Source organism: Ovis canadensis, chromosome 16, assembly GCF_042477335.2.
Source record: "Ovis canadensis isolate MfBH-ARS-UI-01 breed Bighorn chromosome 16, ARS-UI_OviCan_v2, whole genome shotgun sequence".
Classification (NCBI taxonomy): Eukaryota; Metazoa; Chordata; class Mammalia; order Artiodactyla; family Bovidae; genus Ovis; species Ovis canadensis.
This window is the reverse complement of record NC_091260.1, coordinates 72577945-72598058: the sequence shown is the minus strand read 5'-3', so window position 1 is coordinate 72598058 and position 20114 is coordinate 72577945. Positions and strand designations below refer to the sequence as shown.

Here is a 20114-nt window from a genome sequence, read left to right as displayed (position 1 = left end):
CATGGAAAGCCATGAACACTACATATACAGCATTCTTAATCAGATTTAAATGATTTGTTATTCACACTATACTTTAGATATTAAAACATCACAAGGTCTGAAGGCAAACAGGGCCCAAATGTATCTTTTTAGTCATTGGGTAATGCTCAATGGAGAGGGAGGTAATCCTTAGTAAACACTATTGGAGAGCTATTTAATAAAGACAGTTGAGATTCCGGGATATGTAAATCACCAGCCAGCAAAGAGAATTAGGCAAACCTTTTCATGGAACTTGACAGTCTTAATGTTGTCGAACACATTCAGCAAATGGGCTTGTATTGTATGCGGGTCTGATGCCTGACCCAGAATCTCCAGGAGAGCGGGGTCCGAGACGAAGAAGAACCGGGGAAAGCAAAGTCGCTTTTTCTCCAAGTATCTAAGTGGGGAGGAAAAGGTAAACTTCATAAACACACAAAAACTAGCCTTTCTAGGAATACTTTAATCTGGATGGCAACAGGGAAAAGATTGAGAGAAACTAATTTTCCCACGCAATGTTTTTGCTTTGTTCTGTTTCCTTTTGTTACTAATTTTGCCAAGTGGGATTCCATATTCTATTTGGAGACTGTATTTTTTCCAAAACTGATAGAATTTATTCATTTTTCACAAATATAATGCATATATTTGACTTAACCTGAAAATGTTTGTACTTCGTAGAGGACAGGAAAAAGTACACACAGGGAGCTTTTTTGGCTTTGTGTTTGTTTGCAGGTGTCATGCTATGTCAGCCAAAGGCCGACAATTCCAATTCTCAGGATTGTATCTTTTTTTTTTTTTTTTTTTAGCTATGCTGGATCTTAGTTTCAGTACACAGGATCTTAGTTGCAGCATGTGGGATCTAGTTCCCCAACCAGGGATCGAACCCAGGCCCCCCGCATTGGGAGCTCAGAGTCTTAACCACTGGACCACCAAGGAAGTCACAGGACTGTATCTTAAAAGAATCCAATGAATCAATCGCTGAAGCAGAAGCAAAATCCAGCTACATGGAAGGAGGGGTTTTGACTCTGTTCTCTGCCTCCAGGAGCTACCAAAGCCCAGTGAATGTTTTTCGTTCTATCATCACCCTACTTTTGCTGCACTTTCGTTTCTGTATTTCACATATTTCTACTTCAGTGATTTTATCATGATTAACCAGAGTGAGAAAATTATTTATTACTCTTGGAATTCATCCAGCCTCCACATTCATCACTGCAGGTGTGTCCACATATATTGACAGGTATCAGACTGGGCTCTTGCTTTTATATAATCATGACTGCTTGTGTATACGACACAGTTCATCTTGTTCTTCAGTTAGCCAGTTCAGTCACTCAGTCGTGTCCAAATCTGCGACCCCATGGACCTCAGCAAACCAGGCTTCCCTGTCCTTCACCCACTTCTGGAGCTTCCTCAAACTCATGTCCAGTGAGCTGGTGATGCCATCCAACCATCTCATCCTCTGTCGTCCGCTTCTCCTCCTGCCTTCAGTCTTTCCCAGCATCAGGGTCTTTTCCAATGAGTCAGTTCTTTGCATCAGGTGGCCAGAGTATTGGAGCTTTGGCTTCAGCATCTGTCCTTCCAATGAATATTCAGGACTGATTTCCTTTAGGATGGACTGGTTGGATCTCCTTGCAGTCCAAGGGACTCTCGAGAGTCTTCTCCAATACCATAGTTCAAAAGCATCAATTCAACTCTCACATTCATACATGACTATTGGAAAAACCATAGCTTTGACTAGATGGACATTTGTCAGCAAAATAATGTCTCTGCTTTTTAAAATGCTGTCTAGGTTGGTCATATCTTTTCTTCCAAGGAGAAAGCATCTTTTAACTTCATGGCTGCAGTCACCATCCATCTTCTCAGTAATCTATCTTGTTCTTAGTTGAGTTTAATGAAATAATTTGCTTCTTCAGATGTTTATCCAAGAAAGATATCAGAAAAACAGGTATATTCCTTTTACAAACAAGGACTGTATGAAAATATTTGCAAGATCTTGTCCCAGTGATGGAAGAAGCTGTTAATCTTATAATTTCAGCAACAGAGAAATCAATTAATAGTAACTGATTGGAGAGTGGGTAAACTCCAAATGCTCAGTTTTATCGATGCCACAATGTTGGTCATGAATAAAGTCTAAGCCAAAGGAAACCAGCTGGCTAATCCCATCTAGTTTCTCTGGTCCCTTTCATCTCTAGGATACTAAGAGCCTTCACAAACCGAGTGAACTTACCCCGTAAGGGATTTCTGGCAGATTTCCAACTGGTCCAGCAAGTGTGGTAACAGCTGCCCCATGGTCTCATCACCAACACAGCACTGAACCACATTAGGCATCTCATGTGCCCGAGTCATGATCTTCACCCAGGATTTATCAATATTGGAAAAGCGCTTGGCTTCCTATGAAAACAAGGTAAGAAAGCACACTTGGACACATCTGTGACCCCAAGGATAGAGTGTTTCACACACCTCCCTCTAAGGCTGGACTTCTGACCAGTCTGGATATCCGCATACACCTGAAATGTTAGATGTGCTCTATTTCAATTCTTCCTGGGCCTTCTGCACCATAGCATCCTTCATGTATGGATATGAGAGCTGGACCATAAAGACAGCTGAGCACCAAAGAATTGATGCTTTTGAACTATGGTATTGGAGAAGACTCTCAAGAGCCCCTTGGACTGCAAGGAGATCCAGCCAGTCCATCCTAAAGGAAATCAGTCCTGAATATTCATTGGAAAGACTGATGCTGAAGCTGAAGCTCCAATACTTTGGCCACCTGATGCGAAGAACTGACTCCTTGGAAAAGACCCTGATGCTGGGAAATATTGAAGGCTGGAGAAGGGGATGCCAGAGGATGAGATGGTTGAATGGCATCACAGAGTCGATGGACATGATTTTGAGCAAGCTCCGGGAGTTGGTGATGGACAGGGAAGCCTGGTTTGCTGCAGCCCATGGGGTCACAGAGTCGGACACATTTGAGCAACTGAACTGAACTGAAATGATCCCTTCTTAAATAAGAATCTTCAGCTCAAACCTGGGACTGACATTATTTTAACTGAAAACAGGAAGTAGATATAAAAATAATAATAAATATAAGATAATCTGGGAGAAAAGGACTCTCCCAATTGTTTTCAATTATCTCCAAATTAAGCAAATCTTATGCTTTTCAAGCTTTCTACACTGAGCATTGAATCATTTGTGTATTTAGAAAAATGGACATTTTAAAATTTTATATTTAAAATTAATTATAATATAACCTTAATATTTTTAAACATTTTTGAATAGACTTTTTTGGGAAAAAATGGAAAATGCACAGTTTATTTTGAGAGAGTAGGAATACATTTTCTTTCTTAAAATTTTCTGAATTTTACCAGTGAGCACATATATCAAATATGAGATCAAGAAACTCCACCTAGCTCCTCCAACATTATATGCAAAAGTTTCCATTATTAAGTCCAATTTGAGACTCTTCTTCACCAATCGAGAAGAAAAACATGCCCAAATATAAGTGCAAAAACAAATACTTAAAATTTTAATGAATGGATATATTTCATTGGTAGCCACACACACACATAAATCTGCTGATAGATCTGTCCTCTATAATTAAACTGAAAACTAACCAAAGAGAAAGCTAAGGGAACCAAAGTGAACAATCAACATTATCATGCTTCTAAAACTCTTATTGTTAAAATGTTATAATTTTGCAAACAATTTAAGGTAATTGGATAAGACTCCTTGAAATCTGGTAAAAAAGAAAAAATTTTAATCTCAAAATATACTCCATACATACCTAGTGATATGATTACAATTTGTTGAGAAAAACATATTCAACATCTTGATAAGAGGCCCGTGTTGTTTGGGAGTTTTTCCTTGCAGATTCCCGCCCCTCAATTTTACACTACAGATATAATTGGGTATATTTTATAGTGTGAGTTATTTTAAGCTGTCAGTAGTAGAACAAATTATCCTACCATTGTCAAGATAACAACTCTGTAATTCCACAGTGTTCCAATTTCCACCTTCAAATTATCTGAAGAAGTATATCAATTATGCAGGCATTCATTCTTTGATTTTTAACCCTCCATTTCCTATAAAACTTCACGATTTTAAAGCATTCTTACTCTTATTTCCATGCCCCTCTCTTCCACAATTTCTCTCTGTCTCTTAAGAATAGTTTGACAACAACAACAGAAAGATTGGAGAAGGGGTGGTTCAATAAAGGTAGAAATATTTTTGCATTTTTAAAGGGATAATGAGCTATTAGTTCTCAAAGGTAAAAACCTAACGAAATCACAGAGAAATTTCTAAGACCTTGGGAAGTTGCTTGGCAATGTCTCCTCCCACGAAGACGGCTTCTAGGTAGACCCACAAGTTTTGCACCATCATCCAGCTCTCAATTATGTCTGCTGAGTTGGAAAGGTGTTGTACCCACTTTTGAATCTGGGCTTTGAATGGCATATTGTACCTAAGATGAGAAACACATTAAGAATTTGGGGATTTGGGGTATTTCATGTTTGTTGTTTTCAAGCTAAAGAGCTTTTTAAAAATCCTGATTTTCATGTATTTCATTACAACGTTGATTATGTTTCTGCTTTTTAAATGATGTTACCATATTTGTGCAGGATATAAGATTAATATAAGTAGAAACCTATTATATTTAAATTATTAATGACATTATTCACAACGCTCCTACACTTATTTTTTCTGCGCTTGATAAAATATTCTCAGAGAAATGTTAACATGTCTCACTGTGATTGTATGTTTTTTATCCCTTATATTTCTTCTGATTTTTGCTTTATGTATCTTTGTTCCTTTGTTGTTAGGTGTCTAATGGTTTATTCTATCTTCTTTAGTGAATTGTATCTTTTATCATGAAAGATATTCATCTTTGTCTCATTTAAAACTAAATAAACTTAAAATAAAGCTATGGTTTTCATATGAAAAATATTAAAAATAAATAAATAAATAAAACGATGCTACTGAATGCCTGATTCATCACTCCATGCTGGGCATTGTTACACTGACTTTTCCCCCTTTTGATTCAGAGCATAGAGGGATTCCCTGCAGTAGGAAATGGCAACCGACTCCAGTATTCTCACCTAGAGAATCCCATGGACAGAGGAGCCTGCTGGGCTACAATCCAAGGAATCACAAAGAGTCGGACACGACTGAGCAACACACAAACACACACAGAGAGGTGGGAGACGTGCCATCCAAGAAGCAGATGTTAGACTGGACTCCACTCATTCTAGTCTTTGCTGCTGCAGTCTAGGGAATAACTTTCTCTTTGCTGAACTTCTGTACCTTTTCCATGGGGTCTCTGGTTTTTCACGCAATATGGAACCATTACGGAATCATTGGAAGGGACCAAACAACTAATTCAATTTTCAAGTATGATACTGTCTGGACTCTCTCTTTAGCCTGCCCTCTTCTGGGCCTCTTTCCAACTTCCCATCCACTCCTGTCTACCCCACTCATGTCTGTGTGTACACATATATTTGAGGATTTCTTCATGTCCACACATGACCGCCACTTCTCTGCTTCTTTCATAGTTAATCTATCTTCCCATTTTCCTCTTGAGGCAGAAATTGATGGTGGTCTTCCAAAGTCTTTGATCTTTTTCTCCTTCTTCTTTAGATATACAACCCCATTTCTACCTACACTCCCAGGTACCCAGTTAAAATATTAAATTTCCCAGCCTCCTTTGCAGCAATGTATATTGGGAGATTAAGTTCCACATCAATATTTCTCAACCTAAGCTGCATATTCTAATTATCTGATAAACATGAAAAACTACCAGTGTCTGCCTAGATCCCAGCCCTAGGAACTCTGATTAAATCAGTTTGGGATGCAATACAAGCACTGGGACTTTTTTCTTTTTAAGTTCCCTAGAGGATAAGACGGTTGGATGACATCACCTACTCGATGGACATGAGCAAATCTGGGAGATGGTGAAGGACAGGGAAGTTGGCGTGCTGCAGTCCACGGGATCGCAAAGAGTCAGACATGACTGAGCGACTGAACAACAACAGCAAAGCTATGGCTCGTGTGTAGCCAAATCTGGAAACCATTCTTCCAGATGAGAAGCGAGCAGCAGCACTGAATGTAAAGACTAGACGGAGGAGAAGCGCTACACCTGGAAAACAGAGTGAGTCGGACAGTGCCTGGGTCCCCAGGGATGTGGTAGAGCCCACATCCCACCTGAGCCATTGACCTTGGGACTCTTGGTACATGAGAAAGATACAAACTTCAGTCTTGTTTAAGCAATGTTGCATATGGCACTTCTGTTATTTGCCAACAATCCTAATCCTAAATGATTGTACTTCCTTTCATTGTTTTTCCTCTCTTTCCTCTCTGTTTATTGGTCTCTCTAGCCCAACATTAAACGGACTTGAAGTCATCTCAACTATTAGTCATATTAGTGAATAAAATTTTCATTTCCATATTCTTCTGTGCTAAACAGATTGCTTCAATATTCTACACATCTTTCTGGGGGGTTTATTCATGCTTTTCAAAAGAATATAGATCCAGTGCAACAGAGATATTTGTTCCACGCACTGTTCTATCCAGTGCACCCAGAAGACCATATGGCACATGGTGGTGGTGATGGTTTGCTCGCTAAGTTGTATCCAACTCTTATGCAACCCCAGGGACTGTAGCCTGTGAGGTTCCTCTGTCCGTGGGATTTCCCAGGCAAGAATACCAGACTGGGTTGCCATTTCATTCTTCAGGGAATCTTTCCCAACCCAGGGATCAAACTCGAGTCTCTTGCATTGCATGTGGCTCCTTTATTGCTGAGCCTCCAGGGAATCCCATGGCACGGGAAAGGTGTTCCCTAAATTCCTGTTGAACACGTGTTCCTCACACAACTCTGTCTGTGGGTTCAGTGCCATCGGCAAGAAAAGATTACCCATGCCTAACACTATGCTTCCTTAAGGTATATGCACACTTTTTCTACCTCCATAGGGTATGTTATCTTCCATCTGTCCTTAATTCTGGTTGGGTGTAAACAATAACCGAATTCATTTTAAAAAATCACCAAATTCTAATTAATCGATTGTCCAAAAAGTCCGCTAAGGTTTGTCCATTAAGGTTTTTCCGTATTGGCCAACCCAGCAGTGCAGACTCAAGGTTACCAATGGTCTAAATCTCTAAGACCTAATTTTATACTCTCTCTTACTCATTTCAAACACTTACACAATCACATTATATTTGAGAAAATCCTGGTGAGCAAAAGAATTATTTCAAACAGAGCAAGAGGAAGCACTGAACCAAAGAAATCTAAATTTATGAGTCTCTGAGCCACATGTCCAAAGTATGGCAGCTTTCTCTACTGCTGTTGTCGAACAGAAATATTAGGTTGGTATCGGTCTGTGCCGTTTTACTTCTCTTTATGAATCACATTCATTCTCCATCTTAATCTGTCACCTCATTAAAGCATGTACACAACTAAGAGTTTCTAGTCCATAGATGTTGATGAAAAGGTTTCTGAAGTAAAATAATTATTCTAAAATTCAGAATAATTTTCCCTCTGGAATCTAGAGCCTGTCGAGCTGTCAGCTGTGCAATGAGGCTTGTCAGCAGCAAAGCTGAAATACTCTGCAAAATCCAAGTGGCTAATTACATGTTGTGTTGTTTTGCCCAATTGAGGGTCTCCAACACATCCCCCAAAGAGAGGATAATGAAATAAAAACAGTATTATCCATGCTGTGCCAAGGGCTAAAATTAAAACAAGTACTTTTGATGTTGAATAAATTAAACAGGGGGTACTGTTGTGTTTCTTAATTAATCTCCCTTGAAGTGTTTGCTATTACAGTTCTGAAATAGCAGGGGAAAGACTGTCCTACCTGTTGCTCAGGAGGGAACCCAGTAACATCAAGCTGTCTTCCATATTGGCGATGATTTCTGACGTGCTGTCTCCTCTCAGGAGGAGCTCTCCGCGGGTTTTAAAGCTGCCAAATGTGAATGTTTTGTTGTCCCATTCGTTAATCACTTGCTTCAGCTTTTGTTCAATGTCCCTCTCTTTCACGGCACAGATACAGATGTCCTGTTAAAAATGAAAGCTCTTTTTAATCACATGAAAGTCACACATCCTTCTTGAATAGTCAATTCAGCAGAGATCCTGTCTTCACTCCTTCTTTTATATGTATCTATAAACAATTATATATTTCCAGATCCAGACTTTAGTATGTCCTCTCCCACATGATGTAGCTGTTTGGATGCCTGATTTTCACCCAAGCGAGCCAGGTTTGACTCCCAGTGTGGAAAGGAAGATCTCTGGGGGCTTCCAGGTGGCGCTAGTGGTTAAGAATCTGCCTACCAATGCAGGAGACATAAGAGATGGGGATTCAATCCCTGGGTAGGAAAGATGCTCTGGAGGAGGAAATAGTATCCCTCTCCAGCATTCTTGCCAAGAAAATCCCAAGGACAGAGGAGCCTGGTGGGCAACAGTCCATGAGGTCGCAAAGAGTCGGACACAACTGAGCGACTAAGCGCAGCACAGATATATATAGATAAAGATTTATCCTAATTTGTAAAATTTTCCACCAAACTATTCCAGAAAGAAAGATGACAGAAAAGATGTGCAGAGGTGAAATACTATTCAGCCATGAGAAAAAAGGAAATCCTGCCATTTGTGACAACATGGATGGACCTTGAGGGCATTGGGTGAAATGAGACAAGTCAGACAGAAAAAATCAAATACTATAAGATTGTCCTTATATGTGGAACCTTAAAAAAAAGAAAGAAAGAAAGAAAGAAAAAACCCTGAAAGAAAAGAAAGTGAAATGGTAGTTACCAGGGGCTGAAGGTATGGGAATGGTAAAGATGTTCTATCTATTTGCAAATAGTAGATAAATAACTCCTAGAGATCTAATACACAGTTCAGTGATTACAGACAACAAAACTGTATTTTAAACATCAAATTTCCTAAAAGACTAGATCTAAATTGTTCCCACCAGTAGAAGAAATGATAATTGAGGTGTTTGCTAACACATTGAAGATTATATTGCAATATAAATGTATCAAATCATTATTCTTAAATTTACACAAAATCAAATGTCAATTATATCTCAATAAAAATTTGGGATTAAAAAGAAATACAATAACATTTTCATTGTACAGCTTTAATCAAAGACTCAAAATTTAACATGTCTGTCCTGAAACTACCACAACATTGTTAATCAACTAAATCTCAATACAAAATAAAAACTTTAAAGTTTGGGGGAAAAAATTTAATGTGTCTCTGATTTGACTCTAAAGTCGAATCAATGCAGTACGAGACAAAGGAATCAACAGAAACCTGCCATCTTCCCAGTTCTCGGGTCACTTTCCCCATCTTCTCTGCAGCCTTATCTTCTTCTGAACCGTTAGTCAAACTCCTCCTTGCCGACTCCCTGCCTCACACTGCACTCCCTGTCTGGATGAGTTCTTCCACAACCACACAGCCAGCAACCATCTGTATCTCCAGGAAAATCCCATATCCATTTGCCTACGGGGCTCCTCTGCTTAGATGCATCAAGGGAACCCAAAACACAATCTGTGAATATCGAACTGATGCCCAAATCAAGCTCATGGTCTTTGCACCTTATCATTCTACCTGCTTCCCTTCCAGTTTTCCCCATCTCAGTCATAAGCACCATCATTCACCTAGATCTCTCAGCAAGAAATCTAGGGTTCATTCTTAGCCCCTCCTGTTTCCCTACCACGTTCCCTCCATCATCAAATTCTACCCAGTTTTACCTCCTAATGACCTCTTCAGTCTTTTCTCCTCTACTCCAGCTTCACGCCCTGCCCCCTCAGCTGATGCATCATCTCTTGCTTGGGATATTCATATAAGCTCCCAGTAAGTTTTCCTAGGATTGCCCCTTGATGTCTTCCAATCCTTTATCCTCACAGCTACCAGAGTGACCTTTACAAAATGCAAATTTAACCACACCATCCCCTAATCAAACTATATCTCCCAGAGGGCTTGCAATTGCTCCCAAGATTGAAATTGATGGTAAGTTCTAGCCCCCCCATCCACCTCCCCATCTTCAGCTGTCTCTTCTGTCCCCCACCTTCACACCTCAGCCACCCTGGCCTTTCAGTCCCCTATACCTACACCTCAGCCCCTTCACACCTGCTGTTCCACCTGCCCGACACTGCCTTCTCTGCACTTTCCAAGCCCCTCATCCCCTCACCACACAAGCACACCCCCTTCACCCAGAAGTCATGCCCATGCACCCCAGTCTTCTTGATTTCCATCACCCTCCCTCCACCACCATACAGGTCCACCCCATTATTAGAGGCTCTCATAGAGCAGCACACTTCATTTACTGAAGCTTGTACCTACACCTTCGTTTGTACAATTATTTAATGATACAAATTTTTATGGCCTATGAAGGCAGAAATGCATCCTTCTGTCCCCAGCACTTACGTACCACATAAACATTTCTTGAAGAAGTAAAAGCTGACTCTCAGGAAAAGAGTTTTGATTGTCCTAGCCTGATTCCCTTCTCCAACCATCCATAAGGTAGGAAAACTATCTAATAAATCCCCTGGGACCTTCCAGTCTCCCATAACATCGTATCCTCTATCATCATACCTCTATTTCCTCCTTGTATTTCAAAAGAGGTGCTTCCATGATATTTCTTAACTTGAAAGTTTCATTCCCCACATCCAGACTGTGCCCAGTGACGGTCATTATCCTTTCCCAGTGCCGTTCCATCATGGCCTTACTGGCCATGTGCTCCAGCAGTGGGCAACACTCACTAAAGTCATCAATGGTCTTCTTCAGATCCAGAAAAGCCTGCCAGTCCTTCAAGGCTCGAGGCAGCTTCCGACACCTGTGAAGAAAAGCCAGCATGAAAGGTCAGTTGAAGATGAGCCTGGATGTCTCTAGTCCCAGACTGTCTACTAGCATTTCTATCAAAAACGGTCACCCAGAACAGCCACCACATTTTTAAATCTCATGACTCAGAGGATAACTGCAGGATTTACATTACAGAAAACCACTCCTCCCAATCAGGACTAATATTTTCAATTCCTTCATAAAAATTAGGTAAGAGGCATTATTTTAAAGCAGGTGCTTCTCAATTCAATTCTCCAAACACATATTGAGACCCTACAAAGTACAAAGTACAGCAGAATGTACCAGCTTATCAACTGAAAATTACAACCAATAACCCTCCATTGTCTTTAGGTTCAATACTTAAAGCCTGTAGAAAAATCAAAGGGTTCTTGCTTTTATTCCAAATAAATCATCTAACATAAACTTCAAATGTTTGGTAAGTGTAATATAAATAGCGATCAGCTCTAAGCTATAGAAAAGCCCCTAGAAAGATTCATCTGTGTTTAAAGGATGCACTTGTCTCACCAGGTACACACAGGGGTAATTAATAAATAGTGTTTGACAAGGGTGATATCAACAGACAATAGCAATGAAGCACAATATGCTCTTGAAACATCTGGGTGAAAAGAGAACCCGACAACTTATCAAAGTAAGAAAGCATTTGAGGTTCAATAGCTCTGGGCATGCTAAACATTAATTTCTCACCTGTTCTGGAACTCTAAAAGTTCACTGTTGATTTTTTCAATATTTACTTCTGACCACAGGATATCATGATAGCTATTTACAGTGTCTATGACACTGTTGTACAGAGTGTATATTTTCTGAAGAAGATTTAGTTGCTTCTTGATTTCGAGAAGCTTAGGATACTGTGTGACCGGCAGACCAAAAAGCTCCTCTCCCCCAGTATAGGTGATGTATTTCCGATAGATATTATCAAATTGATTCTAATAAAGATACAAGTGAAAACTCATCAGAATGGTTTACACATGAATAAACATGCAAATGAAAAAAAAGACTGACCAATAAGCAAACATGCATGATCTTTGATTCCATGTAAATAAGAATACTGAAGGAGTACCATTAATTACATGGGAACAAATTCTAATTATAACCATACCAAATCACAGTTTTTAAAAGGTAAGTAAGTATATACTGTATTCCACAATGAGCTTCTCTATATTAAGGGTGGGGGGGGGGAGTATGTTCATGCTGATGTATGACAAAACCAATACAATATTGTAAAGTAAAAAAAAATTAAAAAAATAAAACACATTGAGCTCTTTCAGCCACCTTGGACCCTGCAGAGGCCTGCTGGGAACAGGACCTTTAAAACGACAAACATGTCTGGCAGGCTGTGGGGCAACACCATTTTTGCTGGCTATAAGCAGGGTCTACAGAACCAGAGGGACCACACAGCTCTCCTGAAAATTGAAGGTGTATGTGCTCAAGATGAAACTGAATTCTAAGACAAGGGATGTGCACAAAGCAAGGAACAACACAGTAACTCCTGGTGGAAAACCTCACAAGACCAGAGTAATCTGAGGAAAGATAATTTGAAAGTGGCTCAGCCATGTCCGATTCTTTGCAACCCCATGGACTATGCAGTCCATGGAATTTTCCAGGCCAGAATACTGAAGTGGGTAGCCTTTCCCTTCTCCAGGGGATCTTCCCAACCCAGGGCTCAAACCCAGGTCTCCCGCATTGCAGGTGAATTCTTTACCAGCTGAGCCACAAGGGAAGCCCAACCATAACTTGCACTCATGGAAACAGTGGTATGGTTTGTGCCAAATTATGAAGCAACCTTCCTGCTAAGGCCATTGGATACAGAATCCATGTGATGCTGTACCCTTTGAGGATTTAAACTTACTGCAAAGTAAATAAACAAAAGTGTGGAAATAAAATAAAAACACATTGAGATTTTGGTTGTACAGGAGGTCAAAGAAACTAAAAGGATTACCTGAAACATGGTAAGTCTATCACTGGCTTCCTGGGGTTTCAGGCCACTAGCCATTGGACCATTCTGAAATAAACAGTTTAAAAAGATAAGATAAAATGAAGTATTTGCATACAAATTTCATAAGCTCAATGTATTTGAATATCAAATTTTGTTTTCATGCATGTCACATATAGGATAGGAAACGTAGCTTTTTATTTGTGAAAAAAAATAAAAGGACTCAGAAAAGTGACTCATTTGGAAATATTTTCAAGGCCAAAAAAGCCAAGTTAAAGTCAGAACTTTCATATGTCAAGAAATTTTGAAAATTAAAAATACGGAGAGAGTGGGATGATTTGGGAGAATGGCATTGAAACATGTATAATATCATATTTGAAATGAATTGCCAGTCCAGGTTCAATGCATGATACTGGATGCTTGGGGCTGGTGCACTGGGATGACCCAGAGGGACGGTACGGGGAAGGAGGTGGGAGGGGGGTTCAGGACAGGGAACATGTGTACAACCGTGGTGGATTCATGTTGATGTATGGCAAAAACCAATACAATATTGTAAATTAATTAGCCTCCAATTAAAATAAATAAATTTATATTTTTAAAAAATTTTTTTAAAATTAAAATACGTGATATTCATCTACTAGGCAACACAGACAAAGAAGGGTCAATAATTGTAAGAAGCACAGTGAATGGTTTGAACTAAAGCACTAATGCCACACAACCTACAGAGTTTACCACTCTAATACCTACTTCTAAAGTGACTTGTAATATAAACATTCTAATCAGGTTTTCCTACATTAGGCCACCTTAAAAAAGCTGGATGTCTGTGCTTCCTCAACCATGAAGTTGGTGCATGAATCCAGTCTCCTAACTTCATTCATTTTGGTGTGTTACTGATTAATAGATAAATATTTTACCCTATACTTTACACATTTCCCCTCTGCAGCACATTATAATTGGTTGGAAATGGGTCTCTTTAAACAACGTATTCCCAGTTGAAGATTCTGCACCAAAACTCATATACATACAGTTAAAATATGGACTCAATCTGTTTTGTCCATTTTTGTATCTTCAGCACCAAGGGCAACTCTGCAATATTTGCAGAATGATGAATGCTGTGAGAAGGATGATCACGATAACTATAATTGAGTAATATTTGTCTACACAAATCTAGAACGCTACCAAACACTTCAGTAAGAGACCAATGATACAAACAGTACTTTTTAATTTCCATTTACTGTTGAAATTATCCTGGATGAAATCCAAGGGGAAAGGATTGTGAAAGGGAAATACCTTTGGTCTCATAAAAATAAAATTTCTATTTCTAGGGGGATTTCATTAAATTTGACATGGAAGCTTTAAACAACATTTTGTATGCTGCATTCACTCTTCCCCAAAAATACAGAGTCATACCACATCATAATCCTCATAGAATTGGTGACAGTCTTGGAGGAAAACCTCCACGGTACCAATAAGCTCTTTCCTGAAACCAGGTTGCAGTGAGACTAATTCATTCTGAACTTCGCTGGCACGTGCCAGAAGCTTCTCCCAAGAGTAACGCAGGGTATCCACTTTGTCCATCTCTTCTTTTGCTATCAGAAGCCCATATTTGTTAAGCACGGTATAGGATTCCTACAAAAAGAAGAAAAATTCGATTTCTGCCAGTCAGATGCATAAATCTACACACAGTCATCTTTTTAGGGCATCAGAATGAAAAAAAAAAATCAGCAAGACAGGGCAACTGTCCAGAGTTCTAGTTTCTCTACTTGCAAACTTGGAAAAGCTTAAGCGAGCAATGGAGCCACTGAGCTTCAGTTCCCTCATCTGTAAAACAGGAAAATTTCTTGGATGTGTCACAGGATTTTCATGCATATGGAAAAGATATCATTTTAAATGCATTTTGAAAACTATAAATCATTATACAAACAAATGGTATTTTTACTTAGGCCCCTAAATTGTATTTGAAGACTATAAAATTAAGTAGATGAAAAATGTAAAACAATTAAACTGCTAATTTTAGAATAACAAAATGAATCAGTTTTAACTCTACCATATTTCATTTTGTTGATAAAAGGTTCCAACAGTAGAACATAGGAGGGCATGCTTAAATCACACCAGGAGCCAATCATTGCCCAAAGGATGAAAAATCCTGGACTGTTCTTTTGTCTAGAAGATTAAAATGAGGCAAAGTTTGGTTTTCATGAGAAAAAAATTTTCCTAAATATCCCTAGCCTCTTCTCCCATCATTATTCTTCCTCTTAGACATAGAATGAACACCTGGTTGCTGATTTGAGGAAAAGATTATTGATTTGGGCATCTATAGCACAGGGTCTTCCTCCCTTTTTCTCCTTCAAGGCATGCCTCCAGTCTACACTTCAGTACCAACCGAACTGAACAAAGTAACACAGATAGGCAGCTTTCCAGTGTTTCTCTGATGGATGAGAAAGGACAATTCTGGGACTTCATGTCCACAAGCCCATTGCATGTGGGTATAGGACCTAATAGAAGCAGAAGATATTAAGAAGAGGTGGCAAGAATATACAGAACTGTACAAAATAGATCTTCACAATCCAGATAATCACGATGGTGTGATCACTCACCTTGAGCCAGACATCCTGGAATGTGGAGTCAAGTGGGCCTTAGGAAGCATTACTACTAACAAAGCTAGTGGGGGTGGTGGAATTCCAGTTGAGCTATTTCAAATCCTGAAAGATGATGCTGTGAAAGTGATGCACTCAATATGTCAGCAAATTGGGAAAACTCAGCAGTGGCCACAGTACTGGAAAACATCAGTATTCATTCCAATCCCAAAGAAAGGCAATGCCAAAGAATGCTCAAACTACCACACAATTGCACTCATCTCACACGCTAGTAAAGTAATGCTCAAAATTCTCCAAGCCAGGCTTCAGCAATATGTGAACTGTGAACTTCCACATGTTCACGCTGGTTTTAAAAAAGGCAGAGGAACCAGAAATCAAATTGCCAACATCCACTGGATCATTGAAAAAGCAAGAGAGTTCCAGAAAAACATCTATTTCTGCTTTATTGACTATGCCAAAGCCTTCGACTATGTGGATCACAATAAACTGTGGAAAACTCTGAAAAAGATGGGAATACCTGACCACCTGACCTGCCTCTTGAGAAACCTGCATGCAGGTCAGGAAGCAACAGTTAGAACTGGACATGGAACAACAGACTGGTTCCAAATAGGAAAAGGAGTATGTCAAGGCTGTATATTGTCACCCTGCTTATTTAACTTCTATGCAGAGTACATCATGAGAAATGCTAGGCTTGAGGAAGCACAAGCTAGAATCAAGATTGCTGGGAGAAATATCAATAACCTCAGATATGCAGATGACACCACCCTTATGGTAGAAAGTGAAGAAGAACTAAAAAGCCTCTTGATGAAAGTGAAAGAGAAGAGTGAAAAAGTTGGCTTAAAGATCAACATTTAGAAAACTAAGATCATGGCATCCAGTCCCATCACTTCATGGCAAATAGATGGAGAAACAGTAGAAACAGTGGCTGACTTTATTGTGTTGGGCCTCAAAATCACTGCAGATGGTGATTGCAGCCATGAAATTAAAATACGCTTAATCCTTGAAAGGAAAGCATATTAGACAGCATATTAAAAAGCAGAGACATTACTTTGTCAACAAAGGTCTGTCTAGTCAAGGCTATGGTTTTTCTAGTAGTCATGTATGGATGTGAGAGTTGGACTATAAAGAAAGCTGAGCACTGAAGAATTGATGCTTTTGTACAGTGGTGTTGGGGAAGACTCTTGAGAGTCCCTTGGACTACAAGGAGATCCAACCAGTCCATCCTAAAGGAGATCAGTCCTGGGTGTTCATTGGAAGGACTGATGTTGAAGCTGAAACTCCAGTACTTTGGCCACCTGATGCAAGGAGCTGACTATTTTTAAAAGCCCCTGATGCCAAGAAAGATCGAAGGCAAGAGGAGAAGGGGACAACAGAGGATGAGATGATTGGATGGCATCACCAACTCAATGGGCATGAGTTTGGGTAAACTCAGGGAGTTGGTGATGGACAGGGAAGCCTGGCATGCTGTGGTTCATGGGGTCACAAAGAGTTGGACATGACTGAGCGACTGAACTGAACTGATAGGATGGGAAGATGGGGGAGGTGAGATACAGTGGGAATATAGCAGCCAAACACCAAACCAGATCTTCCAAATAACTTCTATCAGTACTAAAAATTGCATCTTGATCTTGACTACTTGACAAGGGTTTGTCTTAACTCTCAGCTCAGGAGTAAGAGTTGACAATTGCTGGATCTCTTCTTCAAACCCCTTCTCCAAATTCCCCTGGTCCTATACCACATAGGGGGTCTTTGCCTTGATGTTTCAATTCCCAAGAAAAGCATAATGGAAATTTGATTTTTCTTGACCCAGCACAACAGAAACACAAACCTGAAGTCATCTCCACCATTTTCACCATAAATTGAAATTTTCCAAAATTTGAAGTGCAGAAAATATGATAAAAGGCTATGATCCTGACCATCAGAGTTTAAGTCCAGACATTTAAGTTACAATATGATGAAAAGAGGCTTCCCTTGTGGCTCAGATGCTAAAGAGTCCATCTGCAATTCAGGAGACCCGGGCTCCATCCCTGGGTTGAGAAGACCCCCTGAAGGAGGGAATGGCAACTCACTCTAGTATTCTTGCCTGGAGAATTCCATGGACAGAACAGCCTGGTGGGCTACAGTCCATGGAGTCACAAAGACTTGAACATGACTGAGCAACTAATACACATGATGAAAAGACAACGTTTTATATCTGAAATTGTTTTAATGCTACAGTTATAGTAGTCTCTATAGCAACCCATTCCTAATAAAGAATTTTCATCCAGAAAAGATATGACAAAAACAAAAGTAATGCACAACATTAATAAAACTGCATGACGTCTTTGACCCTCAGTTTCCATGTGGGTATGTAGGGGGTTGTAGCAAGGATGAAACAAGTTAATAGGGAGTAAACTCATGAATAGACACCATCAGTGCCCCATCCAAGTCCTATTTGCCAGCTGACATTTGCATCCCGGCTGTTGGGCATGTTGGCTGTAGGAATCGAGCTGCCTTCTTCCCTTGAAAATTGTCCTCAGCTGATAGAAGCCTCCTCATGGGGAGATCATGGTCAATGATCAACTCTTTGGGGGAGTAAAGACAGTCCCCCTTGCCTCAAGGTGGGGTCAACTGAGTGGTACACTTCATGTTCCAGAACCGCCTCTGGGGTCAGGCTGATAGTCTACAGCTAAGATCACACCCCAGCATGGCTTCCTCCCACACCCAACCTGGTCCTTCCCTGTTTCTTTCACTCTGATTCTCTCATGAGCACTTGCCAACAAATCACTCGTGCAGAAACCCTCATCTCAGGCTCTGCTCTTAGGGACCTCAGATGCCAAGGAAAGGATGAGATCTAACCCATATGAGGCACCCTATAAGGTCAGATATCATCATTACTGGAATCATTGTTCATGGGTTTAGCATCCATTTGTAACTCCAGTCCAGACCCAGTCAACACTTCCTCTAACAGCGGTCAACATCTGGAGATATTCCTACTTACACATAAACAAGTGATTATCAGTTACCTCGACAGGTCCCACTTGAAAGTCAATGGGGATTTGCTGCTCCCTAATTTCCTTCAGTGCCGCCATGGCAATTCGAATATCATCTAGGTCTTTAATGGGGCGATTCAGCTTCTTATTGAATTCTTCAACAAGTGTAAAAATGCTTTCCATTTCCCTTCTGTATTTTTGGTTACAGTGACGGCCGATGACAACCATCCAGGCCTTCGTCTCAGCAGTCAAGGTGAACTTCAGATCGGCTGTAAAACCCAATTTCCACGTTCAGTTTGAAAACCTTGAACAAGTATGAGGAGACCCAATGCAACTGTTCACCAATAGTAAATATTTTGCAGCCAACAGCCCTTTAACACGTGAAAAACCAAACTTGATAAAAAAAAAAAGTGTTTCCTTATTATTATATGGGCTTCCCTAGCTGTTCAGTCGTAAAGAATCCACCTGCTAACGCAGTAGATGCAGGTTCAATCCCTTAGTCAGGATGATCCCCTAGAGAAGGAAATGGCAACCCACTCAGGTATTCTTGCCTGGGAAACCCCATGGACTGAGGAGCCTGGTAGGCTACAATCCATGGGGTCAAAAAAGAGTTGAACATGACTTAGCAACTAAACAACAACAAATTATTGTATATTCATTGATTGTATAAAGCCTGTTTTGAAATAATTGAAAACACATTTCAAAACGCCCCAAAAAAGTACCTAAGAAAACTGCTGGAGATAAACTTCAAATGCTTGCTATTGTTATTTATTAAAAACAGTACATTTTAATTCCAAATATGAGAGACTCCTCCCTTCTCTTAATTAGCCTTCATTTTCAAGGTTTAGCATCAAAGTATCCCAAAACAGTCCAGAATAAATAATTATGCAGAAGAGAATTAAAAACAAATCTACAAATTGGTCTTGAAGCTTGAGGCCCATAAAAGGAAAGTCAATCTTTAAGAAAGCTAGAACTCTCTGGAATGCTAATTAGGTAAAGAGACAGAACAATACTGTTGAATTTTCATGACTGACTGAAAAAAAAATAAACCAACCTGTATACAGAGCAATGGCACCCACACAGATATACTCAGGCTCAGCATTAATTTCTTGCTCTAGTTTTTGGAAGTAGAGAATCTGGGATTCAAATTCAGAAAGTGAGGGGTTTTTTATAATAAACATCATAATAGTTTCTTCTTTCTCCTTTTGCCAAATGCGATCATAGCGTTTGAAGCAGTCCATAGACGTAATAACTTCCTAGAATATAAATGACAGATTTGTGTAGAAAAGGAAGAATAAAAAACAACATCATAATATAAGTGGATATTTGCCAACTGCTAGGGGTTCCCATCAGTTCATTAACATGCTTACTTAGTGAACCATGTGACCAGTTGAAGATCCATAGAACTGGAGCCAGATACAACAATGAACATAGTAACCCAGGACTGGTAACAACAGAACTACCATCCTAGCCAAAAAGGGCGGGGAACAGTTTCTGGGAGGGTGGGGCAGAGAGTTGAGTCCATGAAATCTCTTGTGGACAGGGCCCAGTTGATTGGAGCTGGACCTCAGGTCAAAAACCACAGCTCGAAACCATACCAAGGAGAGGGTGACGCTACAGGGGTAAAAAAATACTCTGAGGTCACTTTCTTCCACTGCTCAGAGCTCCACCAAGACTCTCATGGATGAAATCCACTGGAAATCTCAAAGGAAGCCCATTGACTTGTTCCCTAAGTTCAGAGTATGGAGATTAGATATAGA

At 39.9% G+C, this 20114-nt stretch overlaps 1 protein-coding gene and 1 pseudogene across 1 annotated transcript in view; one reads left to right on the top strand and one right to left on the bottom strand.

Moving 5' to 3' along the window:
• Positions 1-20114, bottom strand: part of DNAH5 (dynein axonemal heavy chain 5) — a 320870-nt gene that overhangs the window by 184158 nt on the left and 116598 nt on the right. Inside the window, exons 23-32 of the mRNA XM_069556071.1 lie at positions 19409-19610; positions 18388-18623; positions 14196-14414; positions 12792-12854; positions 11540-11778; positions 10589-10829; positions 7851-8050; positions 4315-4468; positions 2240-2403; positions 259-415 (exon numbers count right to left, since the gene is read on the bottom strand). Coding sequence (XP_069412172.1) covers positions 259-415; positions 2240-2403; positions 4315-4468; positions 7851-8050; positions 10589-10829; positions 11540-11778; positions 12792-12854; positions 14196-14414; positions 18388-18623; positions 19409-19610 — 1875 coding nt within the window. The remainder of the gene's footprint in view (positions 1-258; positions 416-2239; positions 2404-4314; positions 4469-7850; positions 8051-10588; positions 10830-11539; positions 11779-12791; positions 12855-14195; positions 14415-18387; positions 18624-19408; positions 19611-20114) is intronic.
• On the top strand, positions 12175-12695 carry LOC138421741 (large ribosomal subunit protein eL33-like; annotated as a pseudogene).